The 22153-nt window shown below is 49.2% G+C and overlaps 1 protein-coding gene across 2 annotated transcripts in view; it reads right to left on the minus strand.

Annotated features, from left to right (window-relative positions):
* trappc9 (trafficking protein particle complex 9) overlaps window positions 1–22153 on the minus strand; it is a 308154-nt gene that overhangs the window by 146654 nt on the left and 139347 nt on the right. For both annotated transcript variants that reach the window (XM_035429796.1, XM_035429795.1), the window contains one exon: window positions 21375–21493. In XM_035429796.1, coding sequence (XP_035285687.1) covers window positions 21375–21493 — 119 coding nt within the window. The remainder of the gene's footprint in view (window positions 1–21374; window positions 21494–22153) is intronic.

Raw genomic sequence — 22153 nt, forward strand, 5'->3', positions numbered from 1 at the left:
AAATCTGACAAATTTTATTTCCATTGGAGCTCAATCCATTTATAGTGGACTGAACATTTGTGCTGGCATAAGATATGCGAGGAGTCTACTGCTGTGTTGGTGTTCAGTTTGAGGCTTTAGACAGGAAGCAACTAGGCCTTCTACTGAAAGCAGCACCGTAAGCACATGAGAGACTACTCTATTCCCCAGCTTTGTCCTAAGCACAGACTGAATGCTGCTATATAGGCCCGGTTATCAAATCCAAATGTAACCTTTTAATTTTCCATTCAGCCCAAGCACACTCCCTAGGTGGTTATAAAATGCAAATGCACTGACTTGACCTCGGTCTCAACCCTGTAGGGGGTGTGTGTGTGTGTGTGTGTTTGTGTGTGTACAGATGTTTCTGGTCATCACAAGACCATATTTTAAAGAAATCATGATTCTTACCATTATCACAAACCCTTTTGCAAAAACATTAAATATATTTGTCATTAAAAACACAGCCTGATTTTAACCAACGAATAAAGCCAACAAATTAAATTATACACACAGCCAAATATAACTTGCACACAATTATAGACTCATGCATATTGAACTACGCCATCAAAAGGGTAAAAATGCCTGATTAGTATGTGTAATAGTGTGATAGCAAAAAATCTTACTAGATTCAAAATCTTACTTTTAAGCTGCATATCAAAACAACGGCTTATGCCATTATTTAAATTACCTGAAATGCTATTTATTTCAATTCAGGAGAAATCATTTCTCGGCACCATTTCTGCGGAATCCTCATTCCACAGAATTCCTCCAAGTGCTGTACATCAAGTGGTTAGCGGTTGTCAAGGGTGACCGAGCAGTTGTCAATGTTGTCAAAGGGGAATAACATGATTGGTTCTGAAGAAAGCTGATGCAATGACTTCAAGAGACAGAGACTGGATGAGGGCTAATAATAACAAGAATATGCCACTTTTTTTCCACCTGCTCTTTCAATCTCGTCTCTTTGAAGAAGAATCTTTGTTTCGTTGAGCAGACGGCATTTAAAGGGGTTGGTCATGTTTTTGGACCAGTGGTAGTGACCTTTATGACAAAAAAAATCACGGTTTGGCATACCATTCTCATGAATTTCCTTAGAGTCAGGCAGGAGATGAGCCAGTTGGGCTGTTTTCAACCTTTCCAGACTAGTGTGGTAGTTTATTCAAATAGCTTATGATTTTAACAACATGTCATTTATTATGAGATAATTCTGCATCGCCATGTTTTGATCTCCACCGTACGCATCAGCAAGATACATTTTACAACCCTATTTTGTATGCCGTCATTTACAACATTTAATACATATTTTCAGATGAAATAATACATAAATAACCAGAGGGGAAAAGGGGAAATATATTACTTGGCAACTCATTAACCTGGAAAGTAGTGGGAACAGAAGTGTGTGCCAATGACTGTAAATAGGCATAAATAAACTAAAGTAAGATGAAAGAGTAAGTACATAATTGCAAGGGGACTTCAATCCTGCAAAATGTGGAAGAATGACTTGTTTCCCATGATTGCCAACTCTCCAATATCATGATCAAAATTCTGCTAATGAAAGTCGTTAGTCGCTATGGTCATATTTGGAGAGTCGATGGAAATGGTCAAAAGTGAACAGGGAAAGAAGGTGCATACTAATTTAACCTTAGTACATCAATAAGGATAAAACCCACAAGGATGTGCCTATCAGGCACAGAATGACACCAATAGTTCAATGAAAATAACTAGTTATAATAGTAAAATAACTAGATATAATAACTAATAATAATATGGACCTAGCAATTTGGTCACAGCGTAGTAGCTAGCCGTACAATGTTTTATCGGGAAAAATACATGAAGACAAAATGTAGATAGATAGATAGATAGATAGATAGATAGATAGATAGATAGATAGATAGATAGATAGATAGATAGATAGATAGATAGATAGATAGATAGATAGATAGATAGATAGATAGATAGATAGATAGATAGATAGATAGATAGATAGATAGATAGATAGATAGATAGATAGATAGATAGATAGATAGATAGATAGATAGATAGATAGATAGATAGATAGATAGATAGATAGATAGATAGAATATTATTACAACATATGATGTATAAATAAAACTTTTAAAATACATATAGTAAGAAAATATAAGCTAAGAAAACATGGAAAGATTCTTATGAGAATAAAGTGTATCGAAAGATAATATGGAGAATAATTTGCATTCCAATGAATTTTCTTTTCAATGAGAATGTTATGCTTGCTGTAAAGTTTAGCAGAGCTATATTAGCTATAACGTGCTGACTGACATATGTTCGTATTTTATCCAATATCATTATAGAAGGTCTTAAAATATTACTAATGATATTTTCAAAGTCATTTGTATGCTTTCAACTGGCCTGATAATTCCTGCACACTGACACAAAAAAAGTCCTAGTACGTATATTAAGTCACTGTTTGTTTGTTTCAAAGTTATTATAGAGACCTTTGTACTTGCATTTAATTTCTTGTGCACTGTTGTCAATCAGAAAAAAGAAAGAAAAAAAACTTCACATTTAACATCAACAGTTTACAAAATAGCTTTACACACTTTTTTGTATTCTGCACTACATTATGAAAACAGTGATTGATAACCACGCAGGGAGACAGCTGCTTGACATTTAGTAAGTAATACACACTATGATCACAGTATGCGGGACTCTATTCAAACGAGTCATTCATTTCGTCCCATTTTTGAATCTGTGCACCTCAACCAATCGATAGATAAATAAACCATTTATGTGAGAAATTACTCAAACCATGTGTGGTATTTCAAACAGATGTCACAACCAACTGTTAAGCTGTCATGATGCCACAAGCAAAATAAGCGCACATTTATGCAACGAAGACAAATTATTTTATAATGAGCCATAAATAGAGGAGGACGATATTACACCCAGAAGATTTGATGGTCCAATAGAAATGATATTCATGCATATTCCAAATGGTGGATTAGTTCACATTTGTGAAATATGTATTAATGGCATTCTGAACAAGATAAATAAGAACATTCTAGAATGCTTTTAAAGCACTGGGTGTCAACTGGAAGTAAACAGCAGCAGTAAAAAATAGCAGCAGAACCTCCTATAGTAATGGTTTAACAACCACGTTTTTTAAACACATATTCTAAATATCTCGCATGTGATGTCCAATTAAATAATGCGATGTGCAATTGAGGAAAAAATGTAATCCATGAGACTGTGACTTGAAGTGGCCGAGCTTGGTACCCCGTCTCAACGCATATAACGCAAGTCTAATCTGATGATGGAAATACGAAATGAAAAAAACAAAAAAACAGAGGTGAGGCATTTCATCTTTATGCTGCTCCTTCCGGAAACCCCGGCGATCCCCTGGCAGGCTAACGGCGCTCTGAAATACGAGCTCCCCGCCTCGCCTCGGCCCATAAACACGCCGAGCGTGCTCAGGAAGTTGCGTTTTATCGGAGTACGTGATTAGCAATAAGAATACAGACAGCCCACTTAAGCTTTCCGGGGGGCTTCGCTTAATGGCTCTGAAATTTACTGGCCGCCCGTAACGGACGGGGCGTACAGGAGCGGAAACAATACGCTTCCGCTGACAGGCCAGCGGGGAACAGGCGAACGCGTGATGGATTGGAGTCAGCGCCCTTTACTGTCTCTTATGTTAGCGGTGGCTAACCCCGGCCCGAGCGTGCCGAACCGCCCGCCTGTTCGCCGGCAACGCTGCCGGGCCTCGTGCGGGCTCACCGGGGCACGCTGACCCCGCCGTGTCGGAGGAGGAGCCACCGTCGCACCGAACGAATGGAAGCCGGCCGATTCGTCGCTGCTCTCACCTGCATGGACTCGCTGTGATGCTCTCGAGGGACGGCCTTCGTTTTTGCGACGGCGCCGCCCGCTATTCCCCCCTCGGCTCCACCCCCTCCTTGACACGCCCACTTTAACAACACGGCCCAGTAAAACCACAGCAAAAAAAAGAAAAAAAAAAAAATCTAAAAGATTTTCTCTTACCAGTTTTGTCTACCCCACGAGTTACTGTCTTTGTGAGAAACAAAGTACAGCAGAAAAATGAGAATAAACACATCGATCTATTTTTCTCCATCAATTTAAGTTATCTGATATAAGCAAAAGCCATAACAAAAGACTATTTAATCATCACGCTCGTTATGAATTCATTTCAGAATCTCCCTTTGGGAGTGGTTTTCAAAGTGGAAAAAATACCACATAATTAAAAGTGCAGCTCCTCAAATTCCTCCTGTGAAAGCCGCAAAAGAAGACATCCCCAAAGAAGAAAGCAGGGACGCTACGAGACGGCAGTTCTTGGAATTCTTTCTTTGTATGAAAGCTTGTGTTCTTGTGAAAGCGCGCTTGACATTTGGAATGGCTTCTCAGTCTGGAATAGGGGACAAAGCCACATGAAGCAGCTCCCTGACTGCCACACGGTTTTCTATCACGAGCTTATCTTTACTGGCACCGCGCCCTTCTCTGTAAGCTCATAACAGCATCACGACTCGCACAGAAAGGGAACAAAATAGGCAATTTCATAAGTTTTGAGAGAGGTGCTTGTGTACATAGCAATGGTTTCTCGTTTGACTTCTGCATGATTATGCTTAGGAGCTCACACTGCTGTCCCTCAACGAAGCCAGGTATTGAAAATCTCTGTGCGTGTGTGTGCGTGTGTGTGTGTGTGTGTGTGTGTGTGTGTGTGTGTGTGTGTATGCAAGAAAACGAGACTGCTGGAAAGCATCATTACTCATGATAAGCAGAGCAACAGGTTATATAAGAGAGGCGCTGAGTTCTCAGTTGAGAACACAATTTCCTTAATTTTATTAGGCTATTCCCACCCGAATTACTCCCACTCATGGTATTCTCCCAAATATTAAAGGGGAGTTAATTGGCACATTTGCTATGGAAAGCGAAAGCCCTCCAAGCTTTGAAATAAACGCCTTTAGTATCATAACAATGGCTTTTTCAGCATCGAGCGTCACTATTAGGGCCCGCCATTTTACTTCTGTTCAGCATTCAATAACACATAAAGCGTGTCTGACATCATCTGCTTGACAGACATTGAAAACACTGTAATTTGTGCTACCCTCTTTTCCATTACTGCAGACACGAGCTCTTCCAAATCTGAAAGATAAAAAAAACTAAAATTTACATATTTATACGTTTCTCTTTTCATTTCAGATTCCTTTTTTTAAACCCTACATCTAAAATAATAGATACTGGCAGATCTGACAGATATAATAGGCCCAATTTGGCAGGGTTTTTTTTTTTCCTATTCTGGATAGAGCACTTTTATACATAAAAATCTAATTTTGAATGCTTGGCATGTGAGACAAAGTAAAATATAAAACCTTTAGCTTTAAGTAGGATCCAGGTCTGATGGACATATGGCCTTTGAAATTATTGCAACCTTTTCTGTTGTATTAAAGTTGTATTACTCTGAGAACATAGCTTTGTGTTTGAACCTAGTGCTCTTCTGTCAAATGTACGTTTTAAGGTTTAGGTCCTAAAATATACACACACAAAGACACACACACACACATACAGACAGGTGACAAATTAAAGGAAAAACCTGAATAAATGAGTGGAGAAACATATGTATATGTATACACAAATGTAGATGCTTCCATACAGGTGTACTGAATGATACAATTAAGCAATGAACATCCTATCATGCTCTGTGCCATGTATAAAAATGCTGAGCAGGCCCAATTGACCTTTATTTAGGATCAAGATGGCGAGAGGAAAAAATCTAAGAGACTTCGAAGGATGGTTCATTATTGGGACACGGATGGCAGGAGCTTCAGTCACAAAGACTGCTCAACTGGCTAGTGTTTCAATAGGAACAGTGACTAAAGTGACATCTGCATTTAGATCTATGGGAATGACATCAGTGAATAGGGTCGGAAATTGAGGTTGAAAGCGCACATTCAATTTTTCGATGACCATGATGCTCGTGCATCATTGCGATATATAGGGAGAAAGGAGGAGAAAGAAGAGCAACCTTTCTGGGATGGGAGTGGTCTCTTCCAGGATGACAATGCCCCCCATTCACATGGCATGAGGGGTCACTGAATGGTTTGATGAGTATGGAAATGATCTGAATCATACAGTATGCTATGGCCTTCACAGTCGCCAGAGCTGAACCCAACACCTATGGGAGATTTTGGATCTCCACCACCATCATCAAAACACCAAATGAGGGAAGAAAAGAATATCTTTTGGAAGAATGGTGTTCCAATCCTCCAGAGACCTGTAGAATGTATGCAAAGGCACCCTGAATCTGTTCTGGCGGCTTGTGGTGGCCAAACACATAAACTAAGATGTGTATGTGCACGTGTGTGTGTGTGTGTATTACTATTGTTGCTCATCCCTCATTAATATGCCTGGGATGAAACAATCTTTGTCCAATAATCACAGTGTCCATAATGAATTAATGACATAAACACACATAAATGCTCACACACATGCAGTACACACATTCACAACAGTGCAGCTGAGCTGTAGCACTAATGCCCCCACAGTGTGTATGCAGACCAGGTCCCCACTCCCTCTGAGTGAGCGCTAACACTAAGCAGACACCTGACAGACAGAGGCTTTACTGGGACCTCACAGTGTCCCCGCAACCTTCGCTAAGGCCGCACGTCTGCTCAGCCAGTGTAAGCCGGCCAACGCAGTCCAACATCGGCTCCCCGGTATCCCAGAATGCACTTGCACACTATAAAGGCCGGAGTGCCGCAGACGGGCACGGCGTGGACGTGACACATTACATTACAGGCATTTAGCAGACGCTCTTATCCAGAGCAACCTACATTGTAGCCAGTTGTACAGCTGGATATATACTGAAGCAATGCAGGTTAGGTACCTTGCTCTATGGTACAACGGCAGTGTCCTACCTGGGAATCGAACCTGCAACCTTTAGGTTACAGGACCAACTCCTTAGCCATTATACTACACTGCCGCGGCGGCCGCACTCGCCTCGTTGCGTCCCGTCGGATTCCCTCAGACAGCGGGCCGGGAGGAGCTACCGCCGGCCTCGCGCTGAACCCGCCGGCTCTAACGGACGCTGCCGCGCGGCTCGACGGCGATGACGTCCCCCGGGCAGGACCCGGCGCAGCTGGACGGCGCCGGTCGGCGGAGCGTGGAGAGAAGAAGCGGTCGGCGGAGGTGAGCAGATTGGAGAGCGAGGCTGTGGGCGCCGGGCCAGCGGGGCCTGGGGGGACGGGCGATGTGTGCTTCCACAGACGCCTCCTGATTGCCGCTCCGCCGGGCCTCCAGCGCAGCTGTCTCGTAAACTCCCGCCTAATTGCCATCGCTCTTCAATCATTACTGAGAACCGCCGTTTCCAATCGAACCGCCCGAACACACACGCGCAAACGCACAAACATACACACACACACACACACGCACAAACATGCACATACACACACACACACACACATACACGCACAAACATGCACATACACACACACACACACACACATACACACGCGCACAAGCACAAACATGCACACACACACACACACACTCACACACACACAAACATGCACATACACACACACGCACGCACAAACATGCACATACACACACACACACGCAAACATGCACATACACACACACACACAAACATGCACAGACATACACACACACGCACAAACATGCACACATTTACACACACAAACATGCACACGCATACACACACATACACACACACACACACAAACACGCACACACACACACACACACACACACACACGCACAAACGTGAACACACACGCACACACACACGCACACACACACTTTCACCACGGTGGAGCAGGCTGTGTCCATTACACAGGTAAGGACCCCCAGTTCCTCAACCACAGATCTCATGCTCTACACAAAAGAATCCGCTAAACTGTACAAAGGGAGCAGATAAAAATGACAGTGCAGTAAGACTGTAATAACAGTGCAGTAAGACTGGACACCACTGGAGCGAATCCAATCAAAATGGCGGAATGAAGGAAGTGGCAGGCTGCACAGCAGTGGTTCCTGACCCTGTACCTGGAGATCTACCTTCCTGTACGTTTTCATCTCAAACCTAATTTGGCACACCTGATAGATAAACCTACTAAATAGCAGCTCAACAAGATCTCTAGCTGTAGGATAAGGTGTGCTTTGTTATGATTGGAGTGAAAGCCCAGAGGACATGCCTCTCCAGGAAGAGGGTTGGGGATGACTACAGTACAGCAAGACAAATAACTTAAAGGAATTAACCTTACCTGGAATAATGCTTAATTAGATGTGCCTTGAAACACATGAAAAGAGGAATAAACACTGCAAGCCACAGCCTCTACAAAGGCAGTCTTTATCTATCTACACACCAGCCAATCTACACCACACTGCACGAGGAACATCACAGAGAAGCAGAATCAAAAGGCATTCTTCCAATGACACAAAAACTCATTTTCACCGGCAGAACTTAGCAATACCTCTGCATAATATTATTATATATAACAGCAGTGGGAGCTCAAGGTGTTTTGATAACAGGCGCAAGTAAAACAAGTTTAAGAAAAAAAAGCATTTTAAATGAAACCCAAAGGATTTTGCTAGGATTGACCACGCAAAAAAACCCAGCGCTCAGTCTGTATGACTAAGAACCCTGCCCACCCTACCCCACCCCACCCCACCCACCCACCCAGAAATTTAGATTTATGGGAAAAGAGAAACAAAGCCAGACGGGACAGTCGCGACGCGCATTTTTAAAAGACAAAAAAATAATCGAATAACGGACGAATCGCGAAAAGGAGCGAAATTGAATGATGTTTACATTCCGGACCGCGGCTTATCAAGAGGATACCGAAAAAGTTTCCGCCCGGCTGCTTGAATAAATACGTGTAAATACGAGACGGGCGGTCCGGCGGCAGAAAGGAAACAGGGATGTTTATCTTTACTTAAAAATTTTACTCGCTAGACCTTGAAATTCCCAGCGGCGGCGCCGGAATAAACATGAAGTGCCATCAACATGTTTACACGCATTCCAAATGAGAATTATCGCTCCGTGCTGTGAAAGAATCAAAGAGGAAGGGATAGAAAAACACACTCCGCAGTGCGAACGAGGCAAGCCGAACGAGCCGCACCGATATCTAACGTCTCTCAGACCAGGCATCTTCAAATTAGTCTGGCATCGCAAGGACGACAACATCATTTGTCCTTGATCATATTTCATGAATTGACTTTTGGAAGTATGTTTAAAGGAATGAAAAGCGGAACCGAATTTTACAAAACAAACTGCGCACCGTTCAGTTCCGATTGGAACGGCATCACAGTGGCGCCCTAACTAAGCAGGTGTCTGTTGGTTGGAGGATGAGGAGGACAGCGAGCGCTTCTGCCTCTTCCTCGATGCAGACTCATTCCTTCAACCTGAAGCTGCGATCTGGGAGACGCAAACCGCGAACTTCGCCGAGGGGCCCGAGCCGGGGGCCGCCGCCAGGTCCTGAGGGACTTATTGGGCTGGCAGTCGGCGGGCGGGCGGGCGGGCGTGGCATTCGCGGTCGTGGCCATGCGGCTCCACGGGGGCGACCCGGCAAACTCGGCGTCGCCCGTGTCGGCGAACCGTGAGAAGGCCCCGCCGTAAACGCGGATGACACCTCACCTCCCTGCCACTCCGGCCCCCGAGTGGCGGCAAGGTAGGGGGGGCGGGGGGCACTGGCGGCGGAATCGGCGGTGATTAGCGATAACGCAGCGCTGGGACGCGTCGTGCCGTTTTTGTCCGCGGCAGCTGAAGCGCGGCGCTAATGCGGAGAGGCGTGCAGGAGCGTGTGCGAACTCCGACCTGGCTTCATCCGTTCATCCATTCCTGTTATGGCTTCATCCATCCTTCATTTCCACCTGAGAAATCCCGCACCTCGCAGAGAAATCCAAGGGGCTACACTCCAGATGAGAAACATAATGGAGGCCAGGATGGACCGCCGCTGCACGCTGTAATTACTCGCTAATGCTAAGCAATCATTAACCACTCTGATAAAGCGTACAGAGCATGCTCCACTGAGCGCCTTTGTAATGCATTTCGGTAATTTCATTTCCTTCATAAACCGTTTGCCCCGAAAAAAATTGTTTCATTAAATGAAGAGGGCAGGTGGATTTGAACAGAAATGCTAAAGGCGAGGATAACTCATCCGGTGTAACCGGGAATCCACAGCAAGGGAACAAAGTAGCACCGCTTGGGGTGGTAGGTAAGGTAAGTACTGCCAGGTAAGTTCCTTGAGCTCTCCGAGCATTAGTTCTTCTGAATAACTCGGGCATTCAAGCGCTGCAAGTTGTTACTAAAGACTTTTTCTTTTCTTTTGTGTATTTTTTTTTCCATTTCAGCGCTAGCTCATCTGTGGTACTGTGTGCACGGTGTGCTTAAGGATGGCTGGCACGCGGGGGAGAGCGCTGTAGATGAGTTCACAGGTTTAACCTGCAGCGCTCCAGGCAAAGGGCACAGGTGACATGGCGGTGACTGGTGAGGCATCATTAGTTATTTAAAACCGGGAGGAAAAAAGGTTCAAATAAAGAACACATCCACAGCCCAACTAATTCCAAACAGAGAGATGTGAGATTCAGGTCAGCCCATTTAACATGATTCCCATAATTGGGTTCTTGGCCAAAGTGGAAAAAGACCAAATCTACCTAGGAATCAGTGAAAAGCACAGCTCGGAACGTCAGGGGCATCAAATGCTGTTAACAACAACAAGCACAGCACTGTAAAATACTGGGTTGGGGGGGGGGGGGGGGTTCTTAAGATGTGGTCAGGGAACAGATATGCAAATACATGCATCTAACAATATCTAATAATATTAGTTTTTTTCCCCCCTCCCAAAAGTTGGTTGCCTCTCGGGGTCCACCAAGTATCCAAAACTACAATTAAACCCCACCTTCCCGCCAACAAGTTATCTGGAAGGCTTGCCAGAGAAACGCCACTACTGTCACCAAACCACAAACGCAAGCCCCTGGAGTTTGCTAAATGTCACTTTTTTGTAACTGGTTTTATGGTCAAAACTGAGCTTGTTGGCCACTAACACTAGGTGCATTTGGTGTAAAAAGAGGAATGGTCATGCAGAAAAGTACCTAGTCCCCAATGTGAAGTCTGGAGGGGAATATGTAATGTTGTGGAGCTGTTTTGCTTCCATAGGCCCTTGTTAAAATACATGGCTTCATGAACTCCTTCAAGACCTTTCCAAAAAAGGGACACTAAACCAAAAATCTGGCTGCCTCTGCCAGGAAGCTAAAACCTGAGCGGTTGGACAGTGACAAAAGTATCCCTGTGAAATCACAAAAAAGGTTTGAATGACCACAGCTGTCCCTGACATATTCAGGGTCAGCATTTTTTGTTCATGTGAATGCAGGGTGCCAACTATTCTGGAGGGCGATGTACGGCACACGTCCAATTGCGAAACATTAAGTTCCGGACACCGGATGAGCCTTTCTCAAATTTTTTTTGGAAGGCTGTGCCAAGCTTTCATCTTCTGTCCTGCATTAGTTCACGTTTGAGACTTGGCCTCCTCTCGGTCGTCTGAGCGCCATTACTTCTCAAAACCGGGCCTCGGTGTCAAGTCATCTCCGAATGAGAGAAAGCTTTCACACGTTTCAGCACTTGGGACTTTCACCCATGGCCCCTCGTACCGGACCCCTCCGGCACGAAAGCGGCGCCGTCAGATCCGCTTCCTTTGAAATGCGCAGGTAAGCATTAACAGCACACGCGGTGGCGTCAATACTTAAGGAGGGAGGCATCGATTCTGACTTAGCCCCACGGAGCCGGCGGCGCCTCGCTTGATGTTGCCGCGGTATTCGTTTTCCCGGACAAAACATAAACGAGCGACCGGCCCGTGTAACGTATGAACAGTCTGATGGAGGCAATTAAAGCGCTCCGGGTGTGAAGCCGCTGCTCGCTACGCGGCGCCGAGCGGCGAGCGGCCCTGGCGCACGCGACGCCTCTCATTTATCCTCACCGTCTCTCGATTAAACCCAACACGGACGGATCCACAGGGGAGCCGCTGAAGTCCGAAGAAAAAAAATATAATTCACTGCCAGGAAGGCTACGGCTGCACTTTATTTCAAGGGTCTATTCACGCAGTCGGCAGACGATTCATTCGCAAAAATAGCAATCGCCCCAGAAATTGTGTAATTGTGATATCACCTAGTCCGCCTTCCAAAGTGAATGTTTAAACACCTTTTTTAAGACCTGTGATATTTTGAAAATCCATTACCTCGCTTTCATAGATCCGCTTTACGATTCACCAGCACAAGAAAAGATCTATGAACGTCTCGACAGTTTTAATGGATTTTAAAAACTGCCGACAATGCGTATTGTCCGTTCACGAGCAGGGATGCAAAACACTCTAAATCAAACCCACGAGGTACTGTAATAGTCCTACATTCGTTACCGTTATACTGCGGCGCACAGATAGGACCTTTACGCGTGCCTGTGGATCGGAGCGGGCTGCGCTCGGCCGCAGAAAGCGTTAACGGCAGCAAACAAACAGAAGCCGTCCTCCGGAACGTATTCATCACTTATCGAGACGTTGGCACTCGGGCGGGCGGCGGCCCGGGCCTATAAATACCCCCATCAGGAGGATGAGATCTGAATCTTTAAGCAGAGCCAGGCGGGGAGGTGGCGGGGAGGCTAAAAATAGCGGGCGAGCAGTCTCCCGCGTCCTCTCCGCTGGCGTTCGTTAGCCCGGGAAAAGCGCAGGGCCCCGTGCCGCCGCCGCCCGTCTCAAACGGCTCTCTCCAGACAGCCGCTGTCTTCACCGAGCCCCTCAGAGCCGGCAGTCTGACACCGGGGCAATACGACACCAGCCAGCGCGTGAAACGCATACGTTCGGGGAAAAACTGAAACATCCATTCGAACACTGAATAATGAAATGATGAATTCTGCTTTTCGTTCCCAAGACACCGTGTAAGTATTCTGTTGGCTTATGCTGTCGATTCAGAGCTCATCTGATAAATATATCCTGTCGCACAACGCAGAAACGCTGTTTTTCCACAACAAACCACAAGATAAACTGCGCAAGATGAATTAGCACAAGAACTCGTTAACCAGACGAAACATTACGGTGAATTGCAGTTTGCTCTGGACCTGCAGCTCATTTTGGATTCAGATTTAAGCATAAATGATTCACGGGCATTCTCCTGGAGAGATGTAAAACGCAGCAGGCTCTCCGAAAGAAACGTGGGGACAGGAATTTTAATATATGTCCTACATTCACTCCAAACGATCATTTAGGCTGTGAGAGTGAACGCTTGATTCCAAACTATGTGAGCGGCGGAATATACAGTGCGGTTTCACTCATTCCGGAAAGTTCCGACCTTGGTACCGGCATAGCATAGGTCGAGTAAGAGGATTCTAGAATTTTACCAGTATTATTATAAAACATATACAGTACATTTGTCTGAAATCCAAAAGCAAGACATTTAAGCTTGCGAACTACATTAGCTCCGAATCAAATCTATTAGATTATCTTCCATATCATTAGCAACGGAGGCAAGCTATAAATTCGACTAACAGGAGCTAGCTACATATTGCTACAACACCTCATTTAACATCAGAGGTGTTTGGTTTTTACTGTGCAATAAACAGACAAAATGGTGCTCAAAAACAAATTTGCCCACTGACCAAAGAAACGACCGAACAACTCACTGAGTTTATGAGCGACTTCCAAACTAATGAGGCTCTATCAGAAGAGGCCAGGAGCAGTCAGAGCCCGAGCGAATAGCGCTGTTCCGCTCTCATTCCTTAAGGAGGAGGCGATCCAGAATTACGTAAATTTAGCGACTGCAGTCGGCTGGAGCAACAGGTCATGGAAGGGCACTATATCACAGCCATAATGACCAGATTCTTTTGAGCGCTGTAACAGTCATCACTGCCGTGCAGCCTGTGGCCTCCCGTTGTTATCTGTTTCCCTTTAATCGCACCTGATGCAGAAGCAATCCTCCAAACTTCAGAGGACACGTGAAGCCGCTGAAAGGCGAGAAATTCCAGGAGCTGTTCACATGCCATTTTTTATGTGTTGCTTTAAAAAAAATTCTATTTAAAATGTGTCTTTTGTTAGTAGAAGACAACAACTATCTGTATAGGTATAGATACAGTAACTACAGAAACCAGAACATTCCTGAATAGTTGAAATAATATGAAATATACTGAATCAATCATGGTTTCCCTGAAATGAACTTTTGCCAGTGCCAATAACAGCATTTAGCTTCACTCAAGTGTGACGGATAACTTAAAACTCACAAAATTCATTTACAGGTGCAAATTTAAGGGCGAAAATATTTCACGCTACATTTCAAATACCTAATTTTAGAGAGAGAATCCGAGCCACTTTCTGCACACTCGTAACAGAAATGACACACTCAAAAAAAAAAAAATTGCGTTTAACAAATAAAAGCACGCGCACACACCCCCGCGACACACCTGATGTTTATTTCAGCAGTTACAGCCCACTTACCATTTTGATTGCACACTGAAATATTCATATTCCCCTGTGCTACTACAGCGAGGCAGCGTTGTGCGCACTCTGAAATTATGATGCCTTTTTTTCCCGCGTGCTTCTAATGCGACACGCTACGCGGCGGGCCGCTTGATTCATCGCCGAGATGTTCGGGCGTGCTTATTAAAACGACAGCCCGTGTGATACCTCGCTTGTTTGCGCGGGGCTAATGACACGTTTCCGCGGCGCCGCGGCGCGTTTTCTCGGGGGGAGATTCGCGAGCCGTCGTAAGTCGGGCGGGCGGGTGACGCGGTGTGTAATTTCGTTAGCGCGTACGCGACCGCGTTCCCCCTCCGCCGCCGTCGTTTCCGCGGGGCGGGCGGGTGGGCGGGCGGGTTTTTGCGGGGCGTGACTGATGGCTACAGCCGCTAACTGTGATGCATGGCATCGCGTGAGCCCGCCCACGCACAGCTCGGCTTTGCTGGAAAGTAACGGCTTGCTCATTTCCCATCAGGAAAGAAGAAGGCTGAACTTAATAGCGTAGCATCTAGACCAGCAGTTATTAGTAAACGGAGACGCTTTTCGTTTCATGCCCTGTCCTTAGCGCGCCTCAGTCGGTTATAATCTTCACAAGCTCCAAACCCAGCCCTAAAACAGAGGGCGTACTGAAGGACGGTTCTGAACGTGATGGCAACAGATAGTTCAGCGACTGTCAACAGATTATCCCTGAGACTTGAGCAACTCTTGATCTTGGAGGAAAGTGAAATCTGGCATGTGCCCGTCTCCACTCAGTGCTGCCACGTATGCTTTCCGATCGCGGCCTCTCTGGCTTGGAAGCGCTGACCCTTCCAAAATAAAAAAAGTCTGTCAATCAACTCCGGCAGTCATTTCAACGATATTTCGACGCGCTGAATCTCAGGCTCGTTAAGACACAGCTGCTTTCGAGCAAAGCGGAATTTGCGGAGGCTCAATCTGTTCTGCTGCTGTGTACATCATGCAGCCGCGCCGCTCTATCAGTGCTCTGTGTGCGGAGGTGCTCTGTGTGCGGAGGTGCGCTGTGTGTGCGGAGGTGCTCTGTGTGCGGAGGTGCGCTGTGTGTGCGGAGGTGCTCTGTGTGCGGAGGTGCGCTGTGTGTGCGGAGGTGCTCTGTGTGCGGAGGTGCTCTGTGTGTGGAGGTGCGCTGTGTGTGGAGGTGCGCAGTGTGCGGAGGTGCTCTGTGTGCAGAGGTGCTCTGTGTGCGGAGGTGCTCTGTGTGCAGAGGTGCTCTGTGTGCGGAGGTGCGCTGTGTGCGGAGGTGCTCTGTGTGCAGAGGTGCTCTGTGTGCGGAGGTGCGCTGTGTGCGGAGGTGCTCTGTGTGCGGAGGTGCGCTGTGTGCGGAGGTGCTCTGTGTGCGGAGGTGCGCCGCGGCTAATCGCTTCTCTGTGACTCTCCGGCGGTCTTTATGTGCTCCTCGTCGCGGGGGTGAAGGAAGCGGCCCGATCTGTCTCGTGTTAACCGCGCGGCCAAACAAAGCTCCTTTTGTCGGGCTTTTAATCCGGTCGAGGCGAGCGCTCCAAACGTGGCGTGTGGGCGGGCCGCGCTCGGAAAGCTCCCGCTGCAAGTTAGCGCGCACGGCGAGCGGGAGGCTAAGGGGACGCGCGGGCTGCGAAGGACGCACACGGCCAGGCGGCGCCCGGCAACGACCCCGACGCGCCGGCCACACAACCCCCCCCCCCACCCACCCCCCCACACCCCCCCATCCCCCCCTCCCACCCAACCACCCCCGGACCCGGGGTGAGGTTCCAGCAAGTGGGAGCCGTCTGCTGAAGGCCGGGATGTTTGGCAGAGCAGGGCACGCCCAACACGATCTCACCCTTTACACGTCCACTTCTCACTGCCATCCTTTATTCATTTATCTCAGTGATACTGGGAACAACGTCCTCCACTGAACAGAAACGGACACGCGCGTGCACGTCAGCACCTGCATTCCGCTGCAGACCATTTGTGTTATCTTCCCTCCAAAAGAAGGACCGCGCGCGTATCTTACCTAACGCAGCGGGTGACTTCAGGGAAAGAAAGAGCGTGACCAGGCCCCGCGCGGGACACGCCCGTTTGCGGTTTCTGAAGGTAACGGGCGAGGCGACGCGCGTACCTCAGGAAGGCGGGTCTGGCGGGAAAGGGAGGACGGATAAACGCGCTAGCGCAGCGCTGCGGGTCGGAGGAGTCGGCGCTGCTCGCGAGGTGAGATGATTGCTTTTCTCTCCCGCTCCCCACCTGTCACTCAACACCCCCCCTCCCGCCCCCGGCCCGAGTGTCAGCCCAAGCCCCGTCTCCGATCGGCGGCGCTTTCAGCGCAATGCTGATCCGCCCCCCATCCCAAACTCTGCAGGGGCCCCGCTCTCGCTAATGGGCACAGCGGGAGCTAATGGGGGGCGAGCTCCAGAGCGGAGCTGGAGACTCAGTTTGCGCTCCACGCTCCACCGATACCCAGACTGGCATGGGGGGGGGGGGGGGGGGGGCTGGGGGAGTGCACCAGAAAAAGGAGGCTCACCAGCGCACAATCAGTGTCAGAGAGAGGGGACCGTGCTGGGTCACAGAGAGAGGGGACAGCGCTGGGTCACAGAGAGAGAGGGAACAGCACTGGGTTACAGAGAGAGGGAACAGCGCTGGGTCACAGAGAGAGAGAACAGCGCTGGGTCACAGAGAGAGAGAACAGCGCTGGGTCACAGAGAGAGGGAACAGCGCTGGGTCACAGAGAGAGAGAACAGCGCTGGGTCACAGAGAGAGAGGACTGTGCTGGGTCACAGAGAGAGGGGACTGTGCTGGTTCACAGAGAGAGGGAACAGCGCTGGGTCACAGAGACAGGGAACAGCGCTGGGTCACAGAGAGAGAGGACTGTGCTGGGTCACAGAGAGAGGGGACTGTGCTGGTTCACAGAGAGAGGGAACAGCGCTGGGTCACAGAGACAGGGAACAGCGCTGGGTCACAGAGAGGGGGACAGCACTGGGTCACAGAGAGAGGAGACCGTGCTGGCTCACATACAGAGAGGACAGCCCTGGGTCACAGAGAGAGGGGACTGTGCTGGGTCACAGAGAGAGGGGACTGTGCTGGGTCACAGAGAGAGGGAACAGCGCTGGGTCACAGAGAGAGAGGACAGCTTGGGTCACACAAAGAGGAACGCCCAAAAGGAGAAGCACACCTCCCCTCTCTTCCTCCCCTCTCCAGCAGGACCGGTGTGTGGAGGGGCTCCGGCGAGAGGAATGCAGTGTGGCGCTGAGCTCCGGGGATCAGGCCAATGTTCATTCCTGCTCAGCGGACGGCGGAGCACGTTGATTTATTAGAGTTCATTTCCTGCCGAGCGGCCCGGGCCACGCACGCCAGCCGAGCCAGCCCCCGCCGCTCGCTGCGCGGGCACAAGGGGGCAGCGTTTTAATGCCCCCCCCCCCCCCCCCCCAGGCGCTTCGCTTTGCTGCGACACGGGCCCCCTCACAAAAAAAATAACCGCACAGGACCGGTCCATAAAGGGACCCCACTCCGGTCTGGACATCTGAAGCGCCGCCGTCAAAAACCGACAAAAGAAAGAAAAAAAAAAAAAGCACAGAATTCAATTTCAAAAGTCGTCCAGCTCTTCAACAGGTGAGGCCGGGCTGGAGGAAATAAGGTGTGCGCGGGGTGAGAGCTGCTCCGGAGAGACTTCCCCTCCCCTTAATTATAATTAGGGTTTAATTGCTCAGCAGATGCCCCGGCCCTGGGCGAGATACGGAGCTCGCGTGCGGCTGCCTGTTTAAGCACAGCCGAACCCCGCTCTCACTGGCAGGGAAATTGAGGTGAAGAGCCGCGCTCGAGGGAACAAGCCGCGCCGCGCGGAACTCGAACCGCGTCCCCCCCGCCTCGGCGTCCGCCGCCTACACGGCCTCCGTAACGACGCGAGGACGCGAATAATACTTATTCAAATGTTCCTAAATAAACAAATTTAAAAAAACAAAAAAAGAAACAGCAAGAAAGGCGCAAGCCTTCCGCGTTAATTCGGGAGGCACGCGGAAGGCGGAGCGCGTAGCAAACGCCGCGTTTCCGTTTCCCGGAAACGAATGCCGGTCGCGTCCTGAAGTCTGAACTCTTCTCGGGGCTTCGAGCGCAAACAGAAGAAGAAAATGAAGCCCGTGTGCTCTTCTCTGAGGCGTGCGATTCATCAGCATGTACGCGGCACGACGTATCGACCCGCAAGGATCTCGATAGCGAGAGCAAACGCATTTAAACGAATCTCATTTGACTGCGAGAGCGGTGCGCGGATTTTCCTTTTTGTTTGTCTCGTCTTAGAAGCCTATTAAAATGTAATCTGCGCCGCGGAAGCTACTGGAGATGTCATGAGCGTTCTATTAGCGTTCTGCACTGCTGATGACACCGCAGCCGTATTATCAGAAACGGAATCGGGGGGGAGGGCGGGGCTCGGAATGAAGAAGCACTTTCTCCAAGTCTTAAGCCTTTGCGTATAAAACTACGGTAACGTGGCCAGAGGCGAAGCGTGTTTTGGGGAGCGTAAAAGGCGGGAAACAGCGGGGTTGCTGATGTAAGCGGACGAGGCGAGGCTGGACGCTCGGTCTCCGCTACCCGGAGCTGGCCGGGCCTTCCTGTCTGATGAGGAAAAGTGTCCCTCACGACCTACCTGTGACTGAGGGTCTGAGTGACGCTCCAGGTGTCTGAGGCTGAACTGCGCTGTCCTCACCCCAGTTACCACACCTACCCTTCGCCCAGAGAGGCTGTGCGAGCGTGTGCATGGTGTGTGTGTGTGTGTGTGTGTTTACCACACCTACCCCTCACCCAGAGAGGCTGTGTGTGCGTGTGCATGGTGTGTGTGTGTGTGTGTGTGTTTACCACAGCTACCCCTCGCCCAGAAAGCGTGCGTATGTGTGTGTGTGTATGTGTTTACCACAGCTACCCTTCGCCCGGAGAGGCTGTGCGTGCGTGTGTGTGAGTGTGTGCGTTTACCACAGCTACCCCTCGCCCAGAAAGCGTGCGTGTGTGTGTTTACCACAGCTACCCCTCGCCCAGAAAGCGTGCGTGTGTGTGTTTACCACAGCTACCCTTCGCCCAGAGAGGGTGCGTGCATGCGTGTGTGTGTGTGTGTGTGTTTCCTACAGCTACCCCTCATCCAGACAGGCTGTGAGCACGTGTGCGTGTGTGTGTGTGCGTGTGCGTGTCCTCAGAGACCAAGGACGTACAGCTGCAGAGCAGTCAAACCCTACTGATTTACACGTTAATCGGCTTCTACGCGTTAACTCAATTAGAGCTGCGCACTAATCACTGCGTGCGATTTAACTGATACCAGCTCCATTAGTATTCACTGCTGTGCAGAGCAATGATGCAGGCCAATGCAGAACAAGCATACGAGACTGAGGCAATAATCTGTGCTCTGTGGACTCCAACTTTAAAGTGCAGTTCAGCTCTGAGGCTAGCTGCCAAACAGCATCATGGCACAAATGTGACTGGAGCAGAGCAACGGCGAGAGACAGATAACCTCTGAAACTGGTGTAATGGATCTGGGGTCAGCCATACCTGCAAAAAAGGCCTTTCTGACAATTACAGACTGTTTTATCCCGATCTGGAGGGCCCGGTCATGTTTTTAAGCCCATTTCACATTGGGGAGAGTGGAAACGCGGCTAGCAGCCGCGCAGCTACGCAGTCAGAGGGCTGCAGGCCACGCGATCCAAATTCAACGGGAACGGCCCCTTCGCCTCGGGACAGTCCGCCTGCGAGCAGAAGCCACCGACGGGAGCAAAGCGCTCTCGTCCCTAACGAGGAGCGGCGGCTCTCCCAGCCCCGAAGCGCCGCTCAGGCGCTCTGCGACGACGCTGCTCTGTCCAACAGAATCCTGACGGCTAAGTGACTGACGGACGCGCTGCCGAGCGATGAGGCTACCTGCCGGGCTTCAGCTGAACGCTCGGTCGATCCGAACCCCTTCAGTGCGCTTACACAAGGCCCCGAGAGCAGCGTCCTCACAAGGCTGGATTCCATCAACATGCCGTGCAGCGCCTTCATCTCTTCAGAATCCGGCTAATTCCATTTCGTGATTGTGTTTGTGAAGACAGAGCAATTAAGAGCAAGTGCTGATTGAGTGTAGGAAATACACATGCCCTCCTGACGATACTGTGACTGCCATTACAAAGTGCATACATAATATTTAACACTTAGTACGGCAGCTCAGCTGTCCTAGCTCAGCGTTACGGACAGTACTCAAATGCGCTCCACCCCAAGTTTAACGATCTCTCAGGAGAAACTTTCATTTGCCCCCCACTAGAGCCTAAAACATACTGGTGTTACTACAATTAGATATTTCTGTTGAAACAGGAACCGTGTGACCCTTAACCTTAAGGAAATGCAGCATTGCTATTGGCCGTCTCAGAGCAGAGTGAGCGAGCTCGTTAACTGCAGCTCTGTGTGCGTGCGTTAGCATTAGCTGCATGCAGACACTTGGCCCCATTGATCGAGCGCATCCTGCGGGGTCGGGGCGCGCCGCTTTCACCAATCCGAGAGGGGTGCGGTTGCCCGTGGCGACGGAGGAGCCGGGAGAGAAGCCGGAGCCCCTCCCCCCGGTCCGGTGACGAGCACAGGGAAAAGGCTCTCGCACTAAGACGTCAAATACCCACGTCTACGCCCAGGTGCTTTAACAGAATGAAATGCAGCACGCTGTGTAGCACGAAACAAACCCGGACATGCACAACGTCAAGAAACATCCTCAGTGCTACAATTTATCAATGAGTCCTCAATACTACAACGTGGTACTCAGTCCTCAGTATGTAAATGACCAGATCAATGATACACTTCAGTGCATGCGAGTTGAACGTAATGAACATGTTAAGAAAATGACCACAGCACGCAGAGCGCGGCGCTGTTTCTCCCGCACGCACGCGGCGGCCTTACCTTGACGTGGTTGTACTCGGCTTTGCCGGGCTCGCCGCCGACGGACTTGTTCTCGGCGCGGGGCTTCAGGACCTGCCTCAGCGGGCTGGAGATGGGCAGCCCCGTCACGCTGATCCCGTCTGCAACGACACCGCAACGCGCCTGTCAATCACCCGACAGTCACCGCTGCCCCGCCCACCAAAAAACACCCCATCACTCACCGCCCATACTTACCTAACTAAAGCCACACCCATCGCTCACACCAGCCACTCTCCCTCAACCCCTCCCACCCCAAACCACACCCACCAGTGAAGCCTCCCCTTCCTAAAACCATACAGAACAACACAACCTCTTAGTCCCCATACAAGCCCTGGAGTCCTCCTTCCTATGCACAAACCACACCCCTCACAAACCCATCCCCCTGCAAACCACACCCTCTCTAACCCATCCCCCAGCAAACCACACCCCTCACTAACTCAACCCCCTGCAAACCACACCCTCTCTAACCCATCCCCCAGCAAACCACACCCCTCACTAACTCAACCCCCTGCAAACCACACCCCTCACTAACCCAACCCCCTGAAAACCACACCCCACACTAACTCAACCCCCTGCAAACCACACCCCTCACTAACCCATCCCCCTGCAAACCACACCCCTCTCTAACCCAACCCCCTGAAAACCACACCCCACACTAACTCAACCCCCTGCAAACCACACCCTCTCTAACCCAACCCCCTGCAAACCACACCCTCTCTAACCCAACCCCCTGAAAACCACACCCCACACTAACCCAACCC

This window comes from Anguilla anguilla, chromosome 8 (genome assembly GCF_013347855.1).
Source record: "Anguilla anguilla isolate fAngAng1 chromosome 8, fAngAng1.pri, whole genome shotgun sequence".
Classification (NCBI taxonomy): Eukaryota; Metazoa; Chordata; class Actinopteri; order Anguilliformes; family Anguillidae; genus Anguilla; species Anguilla anguilla.